The 21,296-nt window shown below is 60.8% G+C and overlaps 1 protein-coding gene across 1 annotated transcript; it reads left to right on the top strand.

The window, feature by feature from the left end:
• Positions 1-9,609: 9,609 nt before the first annotated feature.
• SHISA8 (shisa family member 8) lies at positions 9,610-20,897 on the top strand. Its single transcript, XM_063322549.1, has 4 exons — positions 9,610-10,782; positions 19,076-19,200; positions 19,302-19,442; positions 20,042-20,897. The coding sequence occupies exons 1-4, from the start codon at positions 10,235-10,237 to the stop codon at positions 20,356-20,358; spliced, it is 1,131 nt and encodes a 376-aa protein (XP_063178619.1). The 5' UTR covers positions 9,610-10,234; the 3' UTR covers positions 20,359-20,897.
• The last annotated feature ends 399 nt before the right edge of the window (positions 20,898-21,296 follow it).

The following is a 21,296-nucleotide window of genomic DNA, read 5'->3' as shown; positions in this document are numbered from 1 at the left end:
ATTTTTAAGACTGAGCTTTTTTTGTCTTTGCAATACGGCTGCTCGGCAAGGCATGACATTTCCCAGCCGCTACCGTCCTGGCCGCCCCTTCTCCCACTGGTCCTGCCACCCGCCGAGGGCAGGCTCATGGAGGCCATGCAAGCTCTTGTTCGGGGCTGAAGGACAACCTTCATATTGTGAGTAGATGTGAGTAAACACCTTTAGGTGTGAGTAAACACTTAAACGTGAGCTCCACGCTAAAACATCCCCTTGTCCCTCCAAAAAGCCGTTTGGTACAAGGCATCTCTGATGCATATACCACTTCCCTGCTACAGGATAGTGCAAGTGTCTGAGGTTTTCCCCTTCACCTGAAGCATCGGAAATATTTTAGGTAGAGCAGCTTTGGGCTGTCAGCCCTCCCCATGAACCATGAACCAGGTCTTCAGTCAAGAGGGGCAAACTGGGGCAAGAGAGCTCCCACATTTCCAAATGCTTAGTGCCCTGCGTGCTCCACGCCTCCCAAAGTCAGGAGCCCAAAGTCTCGTCTCAGGCTCCTAAATGCCAAAGGAAGAGAAATCAGGAGATGCTTCTGGCTGTGCTGTGCTCAGTGACGTGCCTGGGATAACGCGGCAGCTCCGGGACATGGCAGAGAGCTGCTTTCCGAGCCAGTTTTTTGCTCTACCCAGGGTCCGGTTCCCCCTTCCCACCTCCCAGGCAGGACCCCGGTGAAGGGATCCTCCGGCTGAGCTCCTCTCCGGGTGCCCGGATTGACACACAGCAGCCTCCCCTTCCCCAGCGATGCCAGGACCGGCTGCTCCATCTGCGCTGCTGCTCCATCCTTAAAAAGGATGGTGGCCGGGAGTTTTTACACCTATTTCAGACCTGGCTCAAGACTGCTGGGCTTTCCATGCCGCCAGCAGTAGAGGGGAAACTCATTGCTGGTGGATGCCAAGTGCTTATTTTTCTCCTTGCATTTGCTGGTTGTGACAAATATTGGCAAGCTTTAAAAATGAGCAGGGCAGCTGCAACCCTGCATTTACGCCCCTTGTTCCAGCAGCCCCAAACCTTGCATTTAAGCCTGTCGCCAGCCGGGGCATGAGCATCATCATCCTCTGTCTGCAAAAGGCTGATGGCACACCCCGAAACACAGCACCGGGGGCAGAAGGCAAAGGGTGAGACCAGCCCCAAGAGTCCATGGGCTCTTGTCACAAGACAACTTTCCGTCAGTGAGAGCCCTGTTTGGGGTGACATCAGGGATGTCGGGGACATCTCTCTCTGCGGCAACTATTCGACTGTGAGCTCATCTTCCAAGAGGGGTGATGGGCGAGGATTAACACCTCCCCTGCACAAGGCTTGGGGGTGAAGTAGGGTTTGATATATTAAAGCTTGAACACATGTCTCCCCGCTGGGACGCCCACCTTCCCTGCCCGCGGTACGTGAGCCGGCACAGGGGTGGCTTCACCGTCCCCTCGCCCGTGCCCCGCCGGCGGGATCCCACGTGCGTGGGCATGTGCCCCGGCCGCCCCAGCCACTGCGCTCGGGCGGTTGCAGAAGTGAGAGCAGACCTGTCACATCCCCCGCCCCGAGCCCGCTCTGCTGCCTTGGCACGTTTTTAATGATGCTTGGCTTGCTCCAGCCTGAGACACTCCTATAGCCACATACATCTCGCTGTCTGGATTTTCAGGTTTTCTCTTGTTCTTCTCAATTTAGTCCCATTCCTCCCATTGCACATTTTTCCTCTTACACTGTCTTGGAGCTGCAGGTAGTTACTGAGCCCCTTGTCTGGTCTCGGCACTTTGCAAACCTCATGTAAATTTATTCAGAAATAATGTGTGGGGCATCAGTCTCTTGCCGCCTTTTCCTTCCCTCCTTTCCCCCAAGATTTTCCACTGATCCTCCTGCATCCCTGGTGATGGGAGTTTCCGCTGCCACTCGTTCCCCTGTCCCTTGCCTCCCCGGGGTGGGGACGATGCCCATTGCCCATCATGACGCAGCTCATCTCAAAGCCGCTCGTTCATTTGCTCTCCTCTCACCTCTAGACCATATTGAGCAGTGCCAGCCTTCTCCCTTCCTCGTATTACACGGGATTTTTTAATCCTCAGAAATACTTGCTTAAGATGACTCTCACCCGACCAGATTGCAATGACCTTATGCTCGATGCAGTGGCTCACACGCATCAAGGGATGGTCCCTCACCGCCTGATGAGCCAGGGAGGCAGGAGGGGTGCGGGGTCGCCGAGGCACAGGGGTGACCCAGCCAAGGCTCTTCTGCTGTCGTTAGAAATGGTGACAACACTGGCAGCAAGCAAATTGCATTTTAAAATGAGTTTCGGGAAGGTATAGTGAATATTTTGTATTTATTCAGTGCACAGCAACAAGGAGTGGGATGGAGGGGGTGGCTGAGGCTCAGCAGTGGGGACTTTATCACAGGTGATGACCACTTACATGGGTTCAAGGGAAGCCCAGATAAGCTCAGGAAGGAGAAACCCTTTGAGATGTGCCAAACCCAAGAGACTAGCCCTGGGTCAGGAGTCCTCCAGCCCCAGGCTGCTGGAGGTGAGGAGATGGCCTGGGAAAGTCTCATTAAACACTTGCCCTCCAACTATCTCCTTGGCATCTCCCTCTGGTTGCTGTCAGAGATGCTTTCTGGGGCTGGACAACCCCTTGGTCTGACCCTACCTACTCTTACCCTTCCTTCCGAGGGGCTCAACACCACGATGGCTTCAGCTGGCATCCCTGGGTGACAAACACAGGACTTGTTTCTCCCAGAGCCTTGCTGCTGGTGGCATCTGTCCTTGTCCCCGGCCCAGGATTTGGGAGGCAGAAGGAAAATGCTGTATCCAGTGGGCACACCAAGGTGACTCCCGATTGCTGCAGCGAGACTCCTGCCAGCACGGCACAGGGATGGCTCCTGTGGGGCGGGAAAGTGACACTCTTGATTTTTAGCCTCCCAAAAGGCAGGGGCTTATTGCACAGCAAAATGTGATGGGTTAATGACAGGAGACCTGAAGCAAATCCCTGATACTAATAGGATTGGTCCGTCTTCAGCAGGTCTCACTCGCAAAGGCGGATCAGGCTAAAACAAAGCTGGCTTGAGAGTCCCAAGGCTCCCAGTGGGCAAGGGAGCTCTGCCCACAGCCAGCCCTCGGATAGCAAAGCCCTCTTCCTCCTCGCTAATCCGGGAAAAAGAGACATCAAAGGGCGAGCGCATCCTCCCCGGGACCGCTCTCAGGAAGCCAAGGTCAAACAGAGCCCACAGTCTGCCAATAGAGAGGGGAAGAGACAGCTCAGCACGTGCCCAGGCAAGGGCGGACGGAGGAAGGTGATGGTCCCAAAGGTGTCACGCAGCTCCGTGCAGAGGCGATGTGAGGGGAGCAGCACATTCGCACCTCCACGTTTTCTTTAGCTTCTCACTCACTCTCGTCCTCCGCCACATGAAAAGCAAACCTGATCTGCTGCCCCCCCACCCTCCAGCCCCCGCCTTCCCTTCCTGGTATTAGTTAAGGGCCTTTCCTGCCCAGTTCTGCTCACAAGCCTTCCCCAATGCCTGGCCAAAGCCCCTCTTTCTCAGGACACATCCCTGATTGCATTTTCACCCCTTTGCACCTCAAGGAGAGGCAGAAGTGGGAAGCCTGGGGCCAGCCTTTGCTGGAAAAGGGTTATCATGAGAGGAGGCGGGTGCTAAGCCTCTCCACATCCCCGCTGGAGGAGCCCGTCCTGTCCCCCCACCCCCCCCTCGGGCATGGATCACAGCAGGCGGAGAAGGAGGTGGATGTGCTCCTGCTGCCAATGTCCCACTAGCCCTCCTGTGCTTCCACGTTGGAACATTGTCCTTGTAGAAGAAAAGGAGATTTCATCTGCGTGCTGGGAGGTTTGCAGGCACTGTGCATCCCTCTTCGGATGCCAGCCGGCTGCCCTGGCCAGCCTCCCTGACACACGGGGCAGATCGGCTGCTCCGGTCGCTCCAGCCACGGCTCTCCCTGGGTTCCCCCGTCCACGGCACATCCACCTCACCTCTCCATGAGGTGGCCACCAGCACAGGGCCAGGCAGGACACCCCTGCACCCCTCCGCCACGCACTGGCACACGCTCCACCAGGCACTTACACACATGTGGATGCCCACGCAGGTGCATTTACACACACGCACATACGTGCTCCCCCCCCACATGCAGCCACATGCCCCACCACACACACGGGCATGCCCCCCCACACACCCCCCCCATTTATATGTCTGCGTCCCATTCCATGGCTTGTATTCCCTGTGCCCGCCCCGGTTTGTTGGTACTTACACCCCGCTACAGCTGCACGCAGGGTTACACCCACCTGGCCCAGACCTGTGCTGGGCAGGGGGTGATGAACCCCCTTACATCCCCTGGTGCCTGGGGATGAAGAGGGGCAGCTGGTTTGCATGGAACATCCCACAGTGCCGGCTGTGCCGTGCCACCCCGCGGGCTCTGAGCCTCCCGCGGCACCTGAGCGTACCTGGCAGCCGGCTGGCGCCTGTGCCAGAGCCCGCACTTGGCACAGCCACCCTTCCCAAGGAGAGGCCGTGCCCACTGCTGCCGGTCTGCCGCCGGGACGGCACGCCGCACGCTGCTCCCGGCCATATGGCCTCCTCCTGCCGACCCTGCCTTGGCTGCCGGAATAGGCATCCTAAATTCCTCCCCACCCCCAGCCCGGCAAATGCCAACAGCTCACTCTGCCTCCACTGCCATCTCGGGTCCTGAAGCGTGGGGAGAAAGCACTGGATCCCTTTTGCTGCCACAGCCTGGTTTTTATTGCTCCACAGTTGGCAAAAGCATAGAATCATAGACTCGTCTAGGTTGGAAGGGACCTTTAAGATCATTGAGTCAAACCATTAACCTAACGCTGCCAAAACCACCGCTAAACCATGTCCCTAAGCACCGTCTCTATCCGTCTTCTAAATACCTCCAGGGACGGTGATTCCACCACCCAGAGCTGGTCCCGCTGCCTCCCATTTGCTCTGCAGCAGACCCCCTTTTATCCACAGCAGTGTCCCCCAGCCCCGGGGATGCCCCGCGTGGGGACAACAGCTCTCATCCCTTCTCCGTTTGGGTGTGTTTGGTCTGAAGTTATTGCAGTTCAAATTACATGAAGGGTGGCCAGGGGCAAGGGGAGGCAAGGGGAAGCAGGGATGGCGGCAGGGGAGCACAAGGCGGGATGCCACAGCACCGCTGGGTCAGCCAGGCTGGGCACCACCACCTCCAGGTGTGCTTATATTGCCTTTTAACGCTTGAAAAAGCTGGTGGAAATTTGCTTTAAGCAGGAAAGGAGAGGATGCTCAGGCTCCGGCCAGGAGAGCAGCAGGGACCAGCTTGGGAGGGGGCTTTGGGGCTGGGCTGTTCCCGCTCTGCTCGCAGGCACCAGTGAGGGGACAGTTTTGGGTTCAATGTCCCACCGGCTGCCCTGAAGCTCAGGTGAGTGTAAAGGGGGCTGCAAAGACCCCGCACTCATCTGCAACGCGATCTCCAGGCTGTGCCAGCAAAGCCCCCGGGGCCCACAAACTGCTGGGTACCGAGTGCCTGCGCAGGGGGAGCGTTTACCAGCGCGGCCCCAGCCACCAGCACGGTCTCCAGGATTAATCCTAAAAGCAAAATCCATACGCAGCCAGCCCCACCGGGACCCTGGGGGTCACAGCCGACGCTTGGGGACCTCTGCGGCTGCATGTGGGGGCACGGCTGCCCTCTAACAGCGGCAGCTGGGGGAGCTGGGGCTGCCAGCCGGAGCCTGCTCGCCCATACCGCAGCGTAAATGAAAAATAAGCCTTTGCTTTGAGCTGATTTTCTCCTGATTCCTCTGGATGTCATTTGGGTTCGACTCCAGCCGCCTTTGGGAAGCTGGGAGCTTGCAAATCCCGACTTTTGAATGTTTGCAATTATGATCGTAATGGTAAAGGCACATATGCTTCTGTGTTTTCTATAAGCCGTTACGAGGCACAATTGCTCTTTTACAGCCATTTTACAGCCAGAGCATCAAGCACAGGCAGGGGAATAAAACCCTTGTGCATGTTGGGCTGGAAATAGGGTGGCTGGGGGCTGCTCTGGGCTCTGACACTGCATCCCTGTGCCCCCCCACTGCATTTAACTTTCCCCTGCTTTAGCTCTGTGTCACCAACGCAAGAAGCCCAAGCTCTCCTTTGGGTTCTCTCATCCATTGAGCCCATAAGGATGTGCGGAGGGGAGCAGCGTCTTACTGCGCATTAGCCCAGCACCCAGCCCTGGGGATCCCTTATCCCACTCCCAGACAGTGGGTCCGGGAAAACTCAGGGCCTCCCAGCGGGATGCTGATGTCCAAACAAATTTCCCCCACAGCGAAGACAAATCCAAGGAGATCCTCTTCCCCAGTTGGAACAGCACCAGTTTCAGTAGCCAAAGTTTTGGAGGGGAGCAAGATTCTCTGGGGTGTCCTGGGGGATGGTGGGAGGCACAGGGGGACACCAGCGCCCCACGTACCCCCACGGACGGTGGTAGGAGCTCCGATTCTCCTCTTCTTCCAGGCAGGGTATGGTGTTGCAGAGCATGCTGGAAGCTCTTCCTGACAGCCTTCCTTCACCTTCAGCTCTTCCCAGCTGACGATGTCAGGAGTTAGCTCCTCATTTGCAAGCGGCAAAACCCCAGCAGCGTTCCTTGGCACACAGGCAGGAGGGGTCGGTTGGCAGGAGCCCTCCTGCCCCAGCACAGCCCTTCAGCGTGGGGCATCCACCCCATACCTGCATCCTTTCCTCCGTTCATCCCTCAGCCTGGGGCTAGCTCCATCCTGCATGGCAAAAATCACTTTTTGAGGCAAATATCTCTGATTTCCCAGCTCTAGGGGAGGCTCTCTGCGTAGCTTTGGGGCTCCAAACACCTACTGATGGCTTTTCCTGGGAACTGATTGCACCCCAAAGCCTCCTTCACTCAGGAAGACTCCTATGGCTTTGCTTCCTGTTGGTGTTGGTGATGGCGCTCTCCTCCTCCTCCTCCTCTTCCTTGGGCAGGGGTCTGGCAGCTCTGTCTGGCTTGTACCCCCACGATCAGCAGGGATCTGGGTCTGTCGGTCTCTCTGGTCTGATCTCCGGATCACCATGCCCTGCCAGAAACAATCTGTTTATAGTGTCAGCGCTTGGTGTATCCCTCCCCACTCGGTGTTGAACCACCTGTATCCTATTTCTGCAGGTGCAGAGACACCCTTCTGTAGTCTGGGTGGCGTTGTCACCACAGGGGATATTTCCATGGCATCCTCTAAGGCTCGTGCCCAAAGCCTACCGGAGCTCCTCTCCCAAATCCCCGTCCCCAGAAGTGCCCACGGACATCTCAAGCACCTCCTTTGCTTTTTCTCCGGAGGTCCCTGCCAACCAGAATTTTCCTATGGGTCCTGCCACTGAGTCCTGGGGACATGAGAGGTAGGGGTGCCAGGCTATAGTATTTCCTTCGCACAGCTCCCTCCCTTTTGGGACGCAGCTAGTGGCCAAGGCGCTTATTTGATGAAGACGAGCTGACGGCTCAGCGGGGCTGAGGGCTGCAGCCTCCGGTCCCAGCACCGCACGGAGCCAACCCCTGCAGGTTCTTGCCCTGCGCACTGGGGACGTGCCGGAGGGGTGCTCCTCCACGCCGTGCCCTTGGGTTTGCTTTCCTTCTGGGTTGATGCGCACAGCTAATGCCTGCGAGCGGCTCTCCCTCCCTCCCTCTGCCTCCCAGAGACCCTTCAAATCGGCTGCTTCACACTCATTGAACATCCTCTCCCCCTTAAAACCATTCCTTTTCTCCCAGGTCATGCCAGGCAACCGTTTTGCAGCAAACTCCCTGATTTTGGCCAGTTTTTCGCTCAGCCTGCTAACAGCCTGCTAAAGCCTCCGGGGTGGCTCTGCTCACCAGCACGTCGGGAGCGATCGCCCGGTGCCTGGGAAATGATTGCTGGCATTACCTGGGCAGACAGCAAACTTTGCTTGCGCAGCTTCTCTCAAGGCCAATGCTGCTGTCGGCTATTAGCGCTAACGACCCTCACGTCTGCAACTTCCAGCCGATGGGGCCTTTCATCAGAAAGCCCCTCCGAGATTCAGGGAAAGCATAGCTTTTGGAGACGCATGGTTTTCTTCTGCCTCACTGGCTTTTTATCTCTTTCGGGAAGCTCTGGAGGCTGCAAGCTACCTTACCTAATGGATCTCTATTAGGTTGTGGCACTGGGGGCCGATTGGACGTGTCTTGTGCTCCAGCTGCTCTCCTTATCCACGTTTTCAATGTCTTTGGCTTTTGCCAGCCTCCAGATGGGAAGCGGCCGGGGGCCTGCAGGGCCCAGGCTTGGTGACGGAGGAGCGGATATTTTATCCCCTAAATCCCTCCCGCAGCAAAACGCGGCAGCGTTTCACCCTCACTGGGGGAAAAAGCTGTTTGTGCAAAGCTCTGGTGCAAAACACCGCGTCACCATGATGCGCAGGGAGGATGATGACGGCGCGTTTCCTCCCCCTATGCAGCGCATGTCACGGCACTCTCCCACCCCAGCAGTTCTCGACGGCCACCTCCAGCCCCACGTGCCCGCAGGAGGCTGCCCAAGCCCTCAGCTGCAGCGGTTGTCTCTGCAGGATCTCCACGTCGGTGTGAGACCCTCAGCCTGCCACCCCTGGTGGGGCAGGTAAGGGATGGGTCCTGGGGACAGGCTGGTGCACGGGGCTTCAGTATTGGGCTGAAGGAGGCACCCGTCGGAGGGAGCTGAGCCTCCCCGACCTGTTTAATCTCGCCTTCATCATGACAATGTCTATTTATATCATTGCCTGCCTGGGCGCTGGGGTCTCCCGTGCTGGCACTGTGCAGCCCAGAGGCAGCCTCGTCCCCCATGTTGGGGTACCGACAGGGCATGTGCCAAGTGCAGGGGCAGGATGAAGCTGTATCCAGCCTCGCTGGGCCGGAGCATGGAGGGAGGAGTGATTTGGAGGGAGGCAGTGGTGATGACGGATTTGGTGCCCTTCTCTGAGGCAGGATGCAGGACTGTCCAGAGGTGATGAGGGGTCATGTCAGCCACCCATGTCCCGGGCTGCAAAACATGCCAGTGCTGGGCTCGGGGCTTCGTGGTGCCTCAGCTTCCCCCACCCTGCTCTTGCCGTAACTGCCCTGGAGCAGGGAAAGCAAATCCCACCCTTCTGGGGAGAAGACTTGGCAGTGAGGATTAACACCATCTTTATGGGTGGCACCAGCCAGAGAGCAGAGCAGTGGGTGCACATCACCCAGAGAAGTCCAGACTTTGAAGCCCAAAAAAAAGGGCTGGCCAAAAATGATCGTGGCTCCGGGGAGGGTGCGTTTCTGGGGGTGTGCCTCAGTAGCCCCCCAACTTCACCCATCCTGCAGCCCCCGCTGTGCACAGCTCCCCTTGGGGGATGCTCCGATGCTCGCACCGGGCTGGGGCTGCGGCTCTCCCCGCCTTTCCTGGCGTGACCCCCGGCTGTGGGGCTGCAGGAGGGCACCCCACCGCCCCCGGGGGCTGTGTATCCCCCAGCACACACCCGTCCTGCACCCCAAAGTGCCGCCTGGGAGGGTGAGGGTCTCGCAGCGGGGACGGGGGGGGGTTGCTTAGGGGGCAGGCGGGCAGCGTGGGGCGGGTGCCACGCGTGCCCGGCCGCCCGCGGCGGCAGCCCGACGGGGAGGGCGGGCCTTCTGCCGCCCGGCGGCGGCGGGGAGCCTGTCAGAGGACTCGGTGAAGGACCTTCTCCGGTTTCCTGGGGAGGCTGGCAGGCGGCGGGGGAGCCGAGCCCCCCGCGCCTCGCTGGCCGCGCCGGCTCCCTCCCCCCGCCTTCCTCCTCCTCCTTCTCCTCCTCCTGCTCCTCCCGCTCTGGTACGAAGGGCTTTCGCTGCTTTTCCCTTTTCTTTCCCCCCCGTCTCGGAGCGCGGTGCCGGGAGGCGCGGGCAGAGGCGCGGGGATGGGGCGGCCGCCGGCCCCCTGCCCGCCCGCCCGCTCCCGCCGCCCGCCGCCGCGTCCCCTCCCCGGCCGGCGGGAGGCGGCGGTTCTCCCCCGCCGCCCACCTCGCCCCCTGCTCTGAATTTCTGCCCGTCGGCCGCTCTGGGGAGAGGCGGGGAGGGGGTACGTCCCCTCGCACTTTTTTTTCCCCTCAGTTATTTTTTTCCCTCCCTTTTTTGCCGTACACCCCCCCCCCCCCCCCCCGCCCCCCATCACCCTCCCTTTCTCCAGCCCGTTTCTCCTCCGCGGGGGCTTTCGGCGGCCATGCGGCCGGTGCCGGGCGAGCGGCTCTAACTCGCCCCCTCGCCCGGATGGCCCCCCGGAGCCGCGGGCGGATGGAGCCGAGCTACGTCGTGGGTATCTGCTGCCTGGTGCTGCTGGAGCCGGGCCGGGTGTGGAGCGGCGAGGCCAGCACCGGGGCGCCCGGGGAGAGCGGGAACGGCAGCCAGGCACCGCCGGCGGAGAGCACGGCCCCCGCGCCCACCGGGGCGGCACCGGCGGGGGGGGACCGCTGCCGCGGTTACTACGACGTGATGGGGCAGTGGGACCCGCCGTTCAACTGCAACGCCGGCATCTACCAGTACTGCTGCGGGACCTGCGGGTACCGCTTCTGCTGCCAGTTCAAGCCCGGGCGGCTGGACCAGAGCGGCTGCTCCAACTACGACACCCCCAATTGGGTCAACACGGGCCAGCCGCCCGCCCGGGTGGACGAGACCCCCCAGGACCCCACTCGCGACAAGACCAACATGATCGTCTACATCATCTGCGGCGTGGTGGCCATCATGGTGCTGGTGGGCATCTTCACCAAGCTGGGCCTGGAGAAGGCACAGGGTCCCCAGACGGAGATGACCGTCTCCAGGTAAAGGGGTCCGGTCCCCCCACTCATCCCGCTCGGTCCCCCCGTGGTTGGAAGGCCACATCCCCAGCCCCTTGCATAGGGTGAGCTTTGACTTGACCCTGGGGCTGCCAAGAGGGTGAGGAGATCCCCAAAACCCCCATCCCGGCATGCTGAGACACTGCGGGGGGAGAGTGGGGGCTGGTGTTGGCTGCAGCCCCCCAACATCTCCCAGCAGGGAGGGCTGCCAGCCAGGACAGCCTCCAAGAGAAGGGGTGATAATACACCCATCCTCTCTTAAAATGACCTGCTGCGTCCGTGGAGGAGGCCTGTCCCAGGCTCAGGAGAGCTGTCCCCACCGCAGGTGGGGTGGGTGATGTGTCAGCTATAGGACGTCGCTCCCCCCACCCCAAAAAAGCTGTGGTTCCCGATGTGTGGGGGAGGCGAGATGGGGTCTGCTTGTGCATGGGGTGACTGGGGACCGCAGTCCCCTTGGGCTCAGCCTGGTCGGCAGTGCAGGGGGAGAGGAGACGGCAAAGACAGCTCTGCCGTGACTGCTGCGCCTCCTCCGTGTGCGTGTGCTCGCGTGTGCACACGCGTGTGTCTGTGTACATGGGTATGCACGGGCGCCTGCCTCTCTGCACTGGGGTGGGACATCGCCCTTGCAGAGGGGGGAATGAGCTGCACGTCCCCCAGGGCTCAGCCTCCAGCGGAAAGTCAGCCTTCCCCTGTCCCCTGCGTGCTGTGGCTCCAGCCCCTGGCTTTTTGGCCCCCTCCCAGGGCTGAGTTTGGGGCTGGCGGGGGGAAGGTCAGGGTGTTAGGCACCCCTCAGCATCGATGACTCCCTGTGCCTTCCCCCGCTCCCGCTCGGCTCCCATGGCCGTCGGCGCATGTTCCCCTCTCCTTCCCGCAACAGTCCTGGCTCCAGGTACACACTTCTCCCGCCATTTTTCCCCGCCCCCCCACCGCCCCTCACTGCACGGCCTCCCCCCCGGCTTCCAGCACTGAGGTGTCACGAGTGGTCCGGCCTCAGCCCTGCAGGCTGCACCACCGGCTTCCCCAGGGGCAGTGGAGTCGTGTGCCCGAGGCTGGGGCACATGGGGACAGGCAGGAGGGACAGGTGACACCCCCGGCCTGGGGTGGGGGGATGGGGTGGGGGGGGCAGGGCCAGGCAGGGAGCGACAGGGCAAGGCAGGAGGTGCAGGCAAGGCCAGGCAAGGGAGGGCAGGGCTGGTGGCCCCAGTCCCAGCCCCAGCTCTGCTGCTTCACTGTCCCCTCGGTGTCATGTCGTACAGCTTCTCCACTTGGGTAGATTTTTTTCCTCTCCCTCCTTTTTTTTCCTTTTCTTTTCTTTTCTTTTCTTTTCTTTTCTTTTCTTTTCTTTTCTTTTCTTTTCTTTTCTTTTCTTTTCTTTTCTTTTCTTTTCTTTTCTTTTCTTTTCTTTTCTTTTCTTTTCTTTTCTTTTCTTTTCTTTCTTTCTTTCTTTCTTTTTCTTTCTTTCCTTCTTTCTTTCCTTCTTTCTTTCTTTCCTTCTTTCTTTCCTTCTTTCCTTCTTTCTTTCCTTCTTTCTTTCTTTTTTTTTTAACCGATCACATTCAATGAGTTTTAACACTTCAGAGCGGCTGCTGGCAGCTCCAGCCTCCCCGGCGCAGCTCTGCCCCTGTGGCTCTGACTCAGAGCCGTCCCTCCTCGGCCTCCCCTCCGTGCACATGCAACGCACACGCGTGCACACGTGTGTTCACACACACAGACACACACACACACAGGAGCCAGGGCAGGTTCAACAAGGTGGTCGTGCCATGGCTGCCCCAAATCAAAGGGGGAGGGATGGAGAGGGGGCCCAGCAAGGGCCGCAGGGGCAGACAGAGGGGTCGGGGGCTGAGCCGAATCCAGCACCTCACCGAGCAGCGGCGTGCACGCTCTACTTCACGTCTTCCCAGTGAGGACATTGGGCCTGGCGATAAACCCATTTTTATGCCATTTTGTTGAGGGATTTTAGCTTTAAAAAAAAAGGAAAAGCAGGGCTGGAGGAAATTATTTCACCGGGAAGATCAGAGAGCTGCCCTGATTGCAGCCCCCCAGCATAGACACCCTCTCTCCTTCCCCTGGGGTTCCCGCCTCCCCCTGCCCGCCCGGGCCTTGGGCGGCCACTGGGTGCTGCACCCCAACTCCAGACCTGCTGCATCCCATTCCCAGACCCACCCCACTCCTTGCGCCCACCTGGGGGGAGCAGAGGCTGGCTCCCCTGCTTGGATGAGGGTCCTATTTGGGCACGGATGGGGGTCACAGGGCCCTGCTGAGTCACATGAGGCAGTTTTAGGGGGAACCATGCTGCAGCCCCCCTCGCCCCCCCCCCCCCCCGCACCTTGGTTGGGTGCTGCTGTGTGCCCGCGCCTCCCCCCCCGTGTCGCCTGAGGAAGTGCTGGCACCTTGACAGGATCAATACGGCCTCTGCCAGCCTCCCGACTCCCCTTCCACTCGCCGCCGACGCATCTTTTTTTGGAGTGTGTGTGTCCCCACCTCCTGGGAAGGAGATACTGCGCTTGGGGAGGGGTCGGTACCTGTGAAGCCCAGACCCGGGTCCTCATCCCCTGCCAGTGGGTCTTGCCTTCTCCCATCACCGGCTGCGGGGGGGTGTTTTCTGCATGTAGCCTCAATTCTGTGCCATGTCTTACCCCATGTCCTCCCTCCCTCTGGCTCGTGCAAGTCTGAACTTCGAGTTTGGGGAGATCGGTGCCTTTTCTCCCCAAAGCCACAGATCTGTTGGGCACTGGCATAGAGACGGGCAGGAGGTGAATTTACCTCGCCCGCCTTTGTGGGACAAAATCAGAAGGGCACCTCCATCACTGCAGAAGCCAGGAGAGGTCTCGCCGTCCCCAGTGCCCCCTGTCCTTCTGTGTAAGCAGTGAGCAGCTCCAGTTCCACGGGGACGGCGACTGGCAGGGAGCAGCTCGGCTGCCCGGTGAGCCAGGGCAGGGCAGGAGCAGAGCACCGGGTATGGAGCCATAGGCACTGGGCAAGGCACCAGCCTGGCGCAGCCTGCTGGGTGCTGGGATGATGGAGGTGGTGCCCAGGGCTGGGTATGTGGCACGGGCATCTGAAAAGGCATGCTGTCACCTCCATCCCGCTGTGCGCCCAGTTGGCCTGGGCAATGCATCTCATCTCGGTGCTGCCGAGAGAGCAAGGTTATTTCTGGCTGTCTCACCCCTGTACCCACGCGCGGCACAAGGCACGGGCAGTGCCACCTCGCCTCCCTCCCAGCGCCTCAGGTAGGAGCTTCTCATTTGCTCCTCGGGCACCGCATCGTGGCCTCGGGCCAGCTCCCTGTTGCACGGCCGGCTTGGTTTCCATTCCTATCCCTCCCTCCCGCCGGGGTTTTTCCGCTCCTTGGAGTGCTGCCCGCTGTCCCAGGACCGCTCCCGCTGCCGCTGCTCGCAGGCTTCCCACTTAGGGGGGAAGATCAACCATTTCTGCACCTCTAGATGTCATTTGTCGTGGTCCTGGTCGTGGTCTGAGCCCAGGAAGAGCGACCAGGCATAGAAACCCCACCAGCTCCTCCCAGATGGAGACACCTGAGCCCTTGTCCAGCTTGTCCTGAGACCCCAATACCTCGTCCTCCTCCAATACAGTTTTTCCTCCCAGCTTTGGCTGCTGGTTCACCCAGGGGAGCGGGTGCCTGAGTGGCTGCAGCTACCTGGTGTGTGTCCCCCCCTTCCCCGTCCACCTTCCTCCCGCAAGGCCTTATGGCGGCTCCCGCAAACTCCTCTCCTTCCTGCTCAGCTCAGGCTTGGCACCCGTCCCCGGCACTCGCTCAGCCTGGCCAAACCCGCGTTGAGTCAGAAACACCTGCCCGTGTTTTTCTTCAGGCCCCGGATCTCCGGGGACGTCGGGTCCCTGCGGGATGCCGGAATCTGGCTGCGCCCATCGCGTGAGAGCAGACCTCTCCCCAAAACCCTCCGGCGGGGGGATAGCAGGTTATGACTGGGGTGAACATCCCTATGGGAAGAGCTGGATGAGGAGCAGCCTTCTGTGGGGCAGCGGGATGCTGGAGAGGGGCAAAACAGCCAGCGGGAGCAGGTGCCCTGGCAGCCGCAGCAGCCAAACCCCCGATGCTGGCTTTTTGCTCTCTGGGCCCCCCTGTGCTGTTTGGGGTGTCAAAACCTGGCCCCGCTGCGTATCTGACTGCGCTGGGTGTTTCTCTGGCACCAAACCGTGCCTGTGGTCAATGCCCATGTTAGCACGTGGCAGCAAAGACCTAGAAAAGGTGTTTGCAGGCAGCACGGCGAGTCGTCACATGCCACCCTGGCTCTCTGGGGCACGAGAGAGGGGACCCAGCTCTGGCAGGTGTGGAGACCCAAACCCCTGTCCCAGACTGGACACAATGTCCAGCCAGGCAGGCTGACTCCCACTGCCCAATGCTTAGCTCCATCTCCCCCCACTGCAAGTCATTTTGCAAAGGTGCCTTGCTCACCCCAAGCCTTCCTGACCATTCCTGAGCATCCCAGCCCCTCTGGCTGGGTGTCCCACGGTGCCCAACCTGCTCAGTTGCACAGATGGGGCCCCCCCTGCCCCGAGGAGATGCACTGTAGGCCATGGGAAATGTCCCCACCGGGAGGTGATGGCAGCACTCTCCCTGGGTGTGAAGGTGGCATGGCCAGCCAGGGTGCCAGCCCACTCGCAGCCATGGCATGCCACGTGTCTCCTCTGCCACCGCGCCTCTGCTCCACACCTCACCATCCCACTCAGCCAGCGGCTGCCACCTTCTGCTTCCCCTCCAAGGGTTCACTCCAGCTCGGGGCAATGTCACTTCGCCCGTCACTCCATCGTCTCTCCTCCGGCGGCTGCACTCCTGTCTCCTCCCATCGCTTCCTGTCCCCTTGCCCAGGGCTTGCAGCCGCTCTCCTGTTGGGCATGGTGGGTGAGGGGCTTGGGCTTCCCAAAAGTGGGTCAGCCCCTGGGCTGGGGTCCTCTGCCAGGCCCTGGGTCCTGCTCCCACACGGGCACCTCCATTTCATGCACCGGCGGCTCCCCCGGGGCTGGCTCTGGAGCACCAAGAGCTGTGTGCCGGCTCCTGCTGCAGAGCCATCAGTGTCTGTCATCACCGCTCCCGGATCTGCCTCTTCACTCAGTCTCGGGGCTCATTCCAGGCTGGTTTGGGGGACCTTGGGGGACATTGGCACAAGCAGGCTTGCCGCGGAGGTGGCTGTGTGCCACGCAGGCGAGGCAGTGGCTGGGAGCAGGATCCTGCCCCAGTGCCCTTCACGCATGGCCTCGTGTGCTCAGCATCCATGGCCACGGTGGTGGATGGAGACCTCACTGGTGCCGCTCGTTAGTGTTTTGTTGCAGATGATCGGTGAAGGTTTAAAGCCGCATCTGCCCTGTGTTCCCCGCCTCCATCTGTACCCTGGAGCCGTCTCGGTCGTACAGACCGCTGGGTGACCTAGGGAGATGTAGCCTGACCTTCCCCAAGCCCCCCAGCCATGGGACCAGGCTGGGGCTTATAAAACGCCCAAAAATGTGTACAGCGAGACAGCAGCTCCTCAGCACAGTGTCACCTTCCAGGTCCACCTCCCTTGCACCACACCACCTGGGGACAGGGAGGGGAGTGCAGCCCTGGGGGCCATGCCAGCAGCCCTGGCCGGCAGCACGGCTCGTGGTACAAGGGGGGAGAGTCCGGGTGTTGCAGGCACTGAAGGCTTGTGCACACCGCTGACCATAGGAAAATCGCTCGTTAAGAGCTGCTCACCCCGTTATTGTTAATTGTTATCATCCGCACCCCAGGCGGTCGGCGCGGAGGGCAGGCTTACGAGAAAGAGCGCTGATGGATTTATCTGGAGAGGAAAAGTCACAGATAAAGGATTGCTCAAGCTTCATAAATAGACCCGAGGGTAAAAAAAAAAATATATATATATTTAAAAAAAACAGGTCAAATCGCATTGAACTTCCTGGTGAAACAAGCCTGTTTGAGTGCTGGGCCCTGGGGACACGGGAGAGCAGGCAGCGGCCTGTGGGGAGGGGGCCGGGGAGCAATGCACCCCGGGGAAGGTGGCTGCTGATGGGGCGGCAGCTCCCTGGGTTGACAGCCCCTTGCCCGCGCCCTCGGGGGACCTGCTCCCACCCCCAGCCCTGCTCGGGCACAGCCCACTGCCTGCCTGGGCTTGCACCCAGAGCTTCTCTCGGTGCAGCATCCGTGGCCAAAGGAGCCTGGATGGGCCCAGCGCTGGGGTCAGTCAGCTGCAGGAGGTCTCCTCGGGGGGGGGGTCTGTGGGGTTTGAATAGCTCCAGGCTGGGGGTGCCAGAGCCTCCCCAGGCAGCCTGGCCCAGCGTTTGACCACTCTTGCAGGAAAAAAGGTTTTTCTTCTGTTTAAACAGAATTTCCTGTGTTTCAATTTGCACCCGTCGCCTCTTGTCAACCTGGTGCCGTCCTCATTGCACCGTCCCTTCAGATATTCACCTACATTGATAAGATCCCCCTGAGCCTTCTTTTCTCCAGGATGAACAGTCCCAGCTCTCCCAGCCTCTCCTCATAGGAGAGATGCTCCTGTTCCTTCATCATCTTTGTGGCCCTTTGCTGGACTCTCCAGTATGTCCATGTTTCTCCTGTACTGGGGAGCCCACAGTTGGACCCAGCACTCCAGGTGTGGCCTCACCAGTGCCGAGCAGAGGGGAAGGATCACCTCCCTTGGGTCTTCTGGCAATGCTGTGCCTAGTGCAGGCCAGGAGATCATTTGCCACCTTTACCCCAAGGGCACATTGCTGGCTCATGGTCAGCTTGGTGTCCACCAGGACTCCCAGGCCCTTTTCTGCCAAGCTGCTTTCCAGCTGGTCAGCCCCCGGTACGTACTGGTGCCTGGAGTTGTTCCTCCCTCGCTTCCCTTTGTTCAGCTTTATGAGGCTCCTGTTGGCCCATTTGGAGATTAAATGATCCCAGGGGGGTTGTTACCCAAAGTTCCCCAAGAATGATGTGAAACGAACCTAAAGGGCAAGTGACCCTCCCTTGTAGCTTTCCTCTTGCCATTGCTCTGTGATGGTGACTGGATATAAACTGGAAGTGAAAATGTCCCAGGAGCAGTCCTTGGGGCACCCGAGTACCTGCACCCCCGGGCATAATGCGTTGCTTTCCCCGTTGTTCTTGCTGCCTTCCCTGGCAATTCCCCACACCAGATTCGTTGGGCTTTTGAGTGCTCCAGAGCCATGAGCTGACACATCCACCAAGTCAGGATTATCCCCCCGCTTCCTCTCCGATTTGCATTTATGCATGTTGAGTTTAATCTGCTGTTTTATCGTCCAGCCACTTGCTAACCATGAGCCGCTGACGCAGCGCCCACTGTCCTATGAGCCAGCCTTCGAGGTGCGAGGCATGCTGACTGTGAGCCAGGGATTAGGGCACCAAAAAAAGCCCTGAGTGGACATCTCTGTGCCCTTGCAGTCACGCAGGGCTGGTCTCTGCAGGGGGAATGGCGTGTTCTCCTCTCCACGAAGCCCTGCACTGGTGGGAGCATCATGTCCTGCCCCAGGACTTGCTGCCGAAGGCTGCAATGCCGCATGGGCATATCCTGCTCCAGCATCACTGGTGTGCCCCGTTCCGGCATCATTGGTGTGCCCAGCTCCAGCATTGCTGGTGTGCCCTGCTCCAGCACCACCAGCATGTCCCGCTCTGGCACTGCTGGCGTGCCCAGCTCCAGCACCGCTGTTGTGCTGTGGTGGGACTGCAGCATCTCCGTCCATGAATGTTAAACGAAACAGGGCTTTGTCTTATGTAATGGTGTTTAATGTTTAATGCTGTTACTTACAAGAAGGCATTACGCATGGACAGCGCGTGCGCCGGAGGCTGCTGCTAGTTCATCTTCCTCCCCGATGAGGTGCAAGCAACGCCTCTAATCCCTTCCTCGTGGTCCTCTCCGCTTTGAAGGGACTCGTGTGGAGGTGTCGTCTCCTCTCCCCCCACTCCACCAGGCTCTCACTCCGGGGCTGCATCCACAAGGTGTTGCTCCAGCCACCACCAGTCTAGCTTCCTCCTGCTTGGTTCATCATACCCTTGCAGCTCGCTCCTAGCCATGTGTCTCCCTTGCCGTCCTCACCCGCTGACCCAGCCCCAGGAGGGCTCAGCCGCAACCAGACCCCAATTCACCGTTGGATGGGGGCTCGCCACCCCTTCTGCAAAAGCTGGGTTGGGAGCCTGGGTGCGCTCCTTGCTCCCAGCAGCCATTTCCTAGCCCCAGGCTGCCTCCAAAGGGGGGGGGGTTCAGGGCTGGGACGCGTTGGTGGGGCCGGGGGAGCGGGGTGTCACCCTAACGGCCCTTCGTCCCCTCCCCAGGACGCTGACAGACCTGCTGAAGCAGCCGGGCCATGGCCCCTCCGACCATGTGGACGGCCTCATGGGGGGCGTGCAGGTCCCGCTGGGTGAGGGGCTGGCCCGGGGCCCCCCCAGGAACAGCATAGGTAAGACGCCGGGGCAGTGGGGAGAAAAACAGCTCCCTTGGGCGAATAAAGGCAGCAGGGGGATACATGGCTGCCCATGGCTGAGCCTCTGCCCCCTCCAGACAAGCCGCCCTTGAACAACGCAGTGGCCATCACCCCTTCGCTGGGGCGGCCCCACAGCCACGGCAAGCGCTTGCCACTGGCCAGCGGCCTGGCCCTGCCGGCCCCTGCCTACAGCACCTACGCCACCCTCAAGGCTGGAGGTGAGTGCCGCCGCTGCCGCGTGGGCCGGGATGGCGGCCGTGGGGGGAAGGATGCATCCCGTGGGCCCCGCCGGCGGGTGGGGAGGGAGCGGGGAGCTGCAGCGGGGCACGGGCAGGAGGGGCACCCCCCCCCCCCAGAGGGAGGCTGGGCGTGGCCGAGGTGCTGCAACCCCCCCACCTGCCCACCAACCAGCACCCAGCATCCTACTGCACTCCCCAGCCAATCAGCACCCGGGATCCCGCATGGACCTACTGCACTGCCCAGCCAATCAGAGCCCAGGGTCCCCTATGGCGCCACTGCACTGCCCACCCAATCCGAGCTTGGGATCCCCCATGGACCCGCTGCAGTCCCCAGCCAATCAGCACCCGGGATCTCCCCAAACCCTGCAGCAACCCCCACCCAATCCGTGGCTGGGATCCCCCACTGTACTCTCCAGCCAATTGGTGGCCAGGATCCCCCCACTCCCCAGCCAATCAGCACCCAGGATGCCTCCTGCGGGCCCCACAGCCTCCCCAGCCAATCCCTCCCCCCGGACACCCCCCCGTGCCGGCATAGGGGGTGTCCCCGCGGGGGTGACACCACACCCCTGTCCCCACAGAGAGCGCCCCCGAGGACTTCTACAGGCGGTTCGGGGGGCCGGAGGTGTCCCCCGGCGGTGCCCTGCCCTTCCCGCCCGCCGAGGCCCCAGCACTGCCCGAGGGCTGCCCCCCGCCCAAGGCCAAGGGCCCCAAGCTGCCGGGGGGCCCGGCCTTCCCTGGGGGCTGGGAAGGGGGCCCCCCCCGCGGCCCCCGGCGGCCCGGCCTGCCCGCCCTGCGCCCTGAGGGGCCGCCCGAGGCCTTCGTCCCCGCCACCCCGCTGTACGGCCAGGCCCCCCGGCACCTCGCCACCAACAGCAAGACCGAGGTCACCGTCTGACATCTGGCGGCATCGGGAACCGGGGCTGTCCCCTCATCCGAGGACGGCTGACAGCCTACCCCGGGGCGGGGGTGTCCCACCAGAGCAAAGCATCGTAGGTCCTACATAAAGCACGACGGCTGGCCATGGCAGGAGACACACCGTCCTTCCTCTGCCGGGGTTGGGGGCTGCCGGCTGCGCTTCACCATCGAGGAGGCACCGTGGGCCAGGCCATCCCTCTCATCCAGGCAACGAGTTTCAGCCGTTCTCAGCCCGCCCACAAGAGGCTGAGCTGGGGGGGCACATTGGCAGAGCAGTGTGCTGCTCAGGGGATGGGGTGCGATGCTGGACAGACCACGGCCTTGAGGGATGGAGGGACACGTCTTGCTGGGGCCAGGCACCCCCACCTAGCCCCTGCAACCAGGTAGGGGAAGAGCAATGGACTCAAAGCACCGTCCCAGCACTGCTGGCAGAGCCCAAGCAGCCTCTTTCCCTCCCCAGCCTCCCCTTCCCCACTACCCCAGCCTCCACCTTGTCAATAAATACTACGTTAAACTGTGCGGCCTCAGTATGGATTGGCTGGGGGACCCCACGCTGCTCCCAAAAGCCCAGCCCCTTCCCCAGGGGCAGCAGGGTGCAAAGCCCACTCCCACCGAGCCTGGGGAAGCCCTCCCGTGGGGGATGTGGTGGGAACACAGCTTCCAGGGCCAACTGCAAAACCCTTCCAGCAGCTACACAAAAAACCAAACAGATCTCCTCTGCCTGAAGTTTAATGGTTCTGACAGTTACCAGGGGGAGCAGAGAAACAAAGAGATGGAGCGAAAGGACATTGTTGCAAGCAAGGTCAGGTAAAAGCTTTCCTCCCATATAGAGGGTCCTAAAATTGCAGGCTTCTGGCCCAGCTCTACCTTGCTCAAGCCACCAGCCTCTTTGGTTACATCCAAAGGAGCACAAAGACC

This window comes from Chroicocephalus ridibundus, chromosome 1, assembly GCF_963924245.1.
Source record: "Chroicocephalus ridibundus chromosome 1, bChrRid1.1, whole genome shotgun sequence".
NCBI lineage: Eukaryota > Metazoa > Chordata > Aves > Charadriiformes > Laridae > Chroicocephalus > Chroicocephalus ridibundus.
Note: the sequence above shows the minus strand (reverse complement) of the source record. Positions and strands in the feature narration are given on the sequence as shown.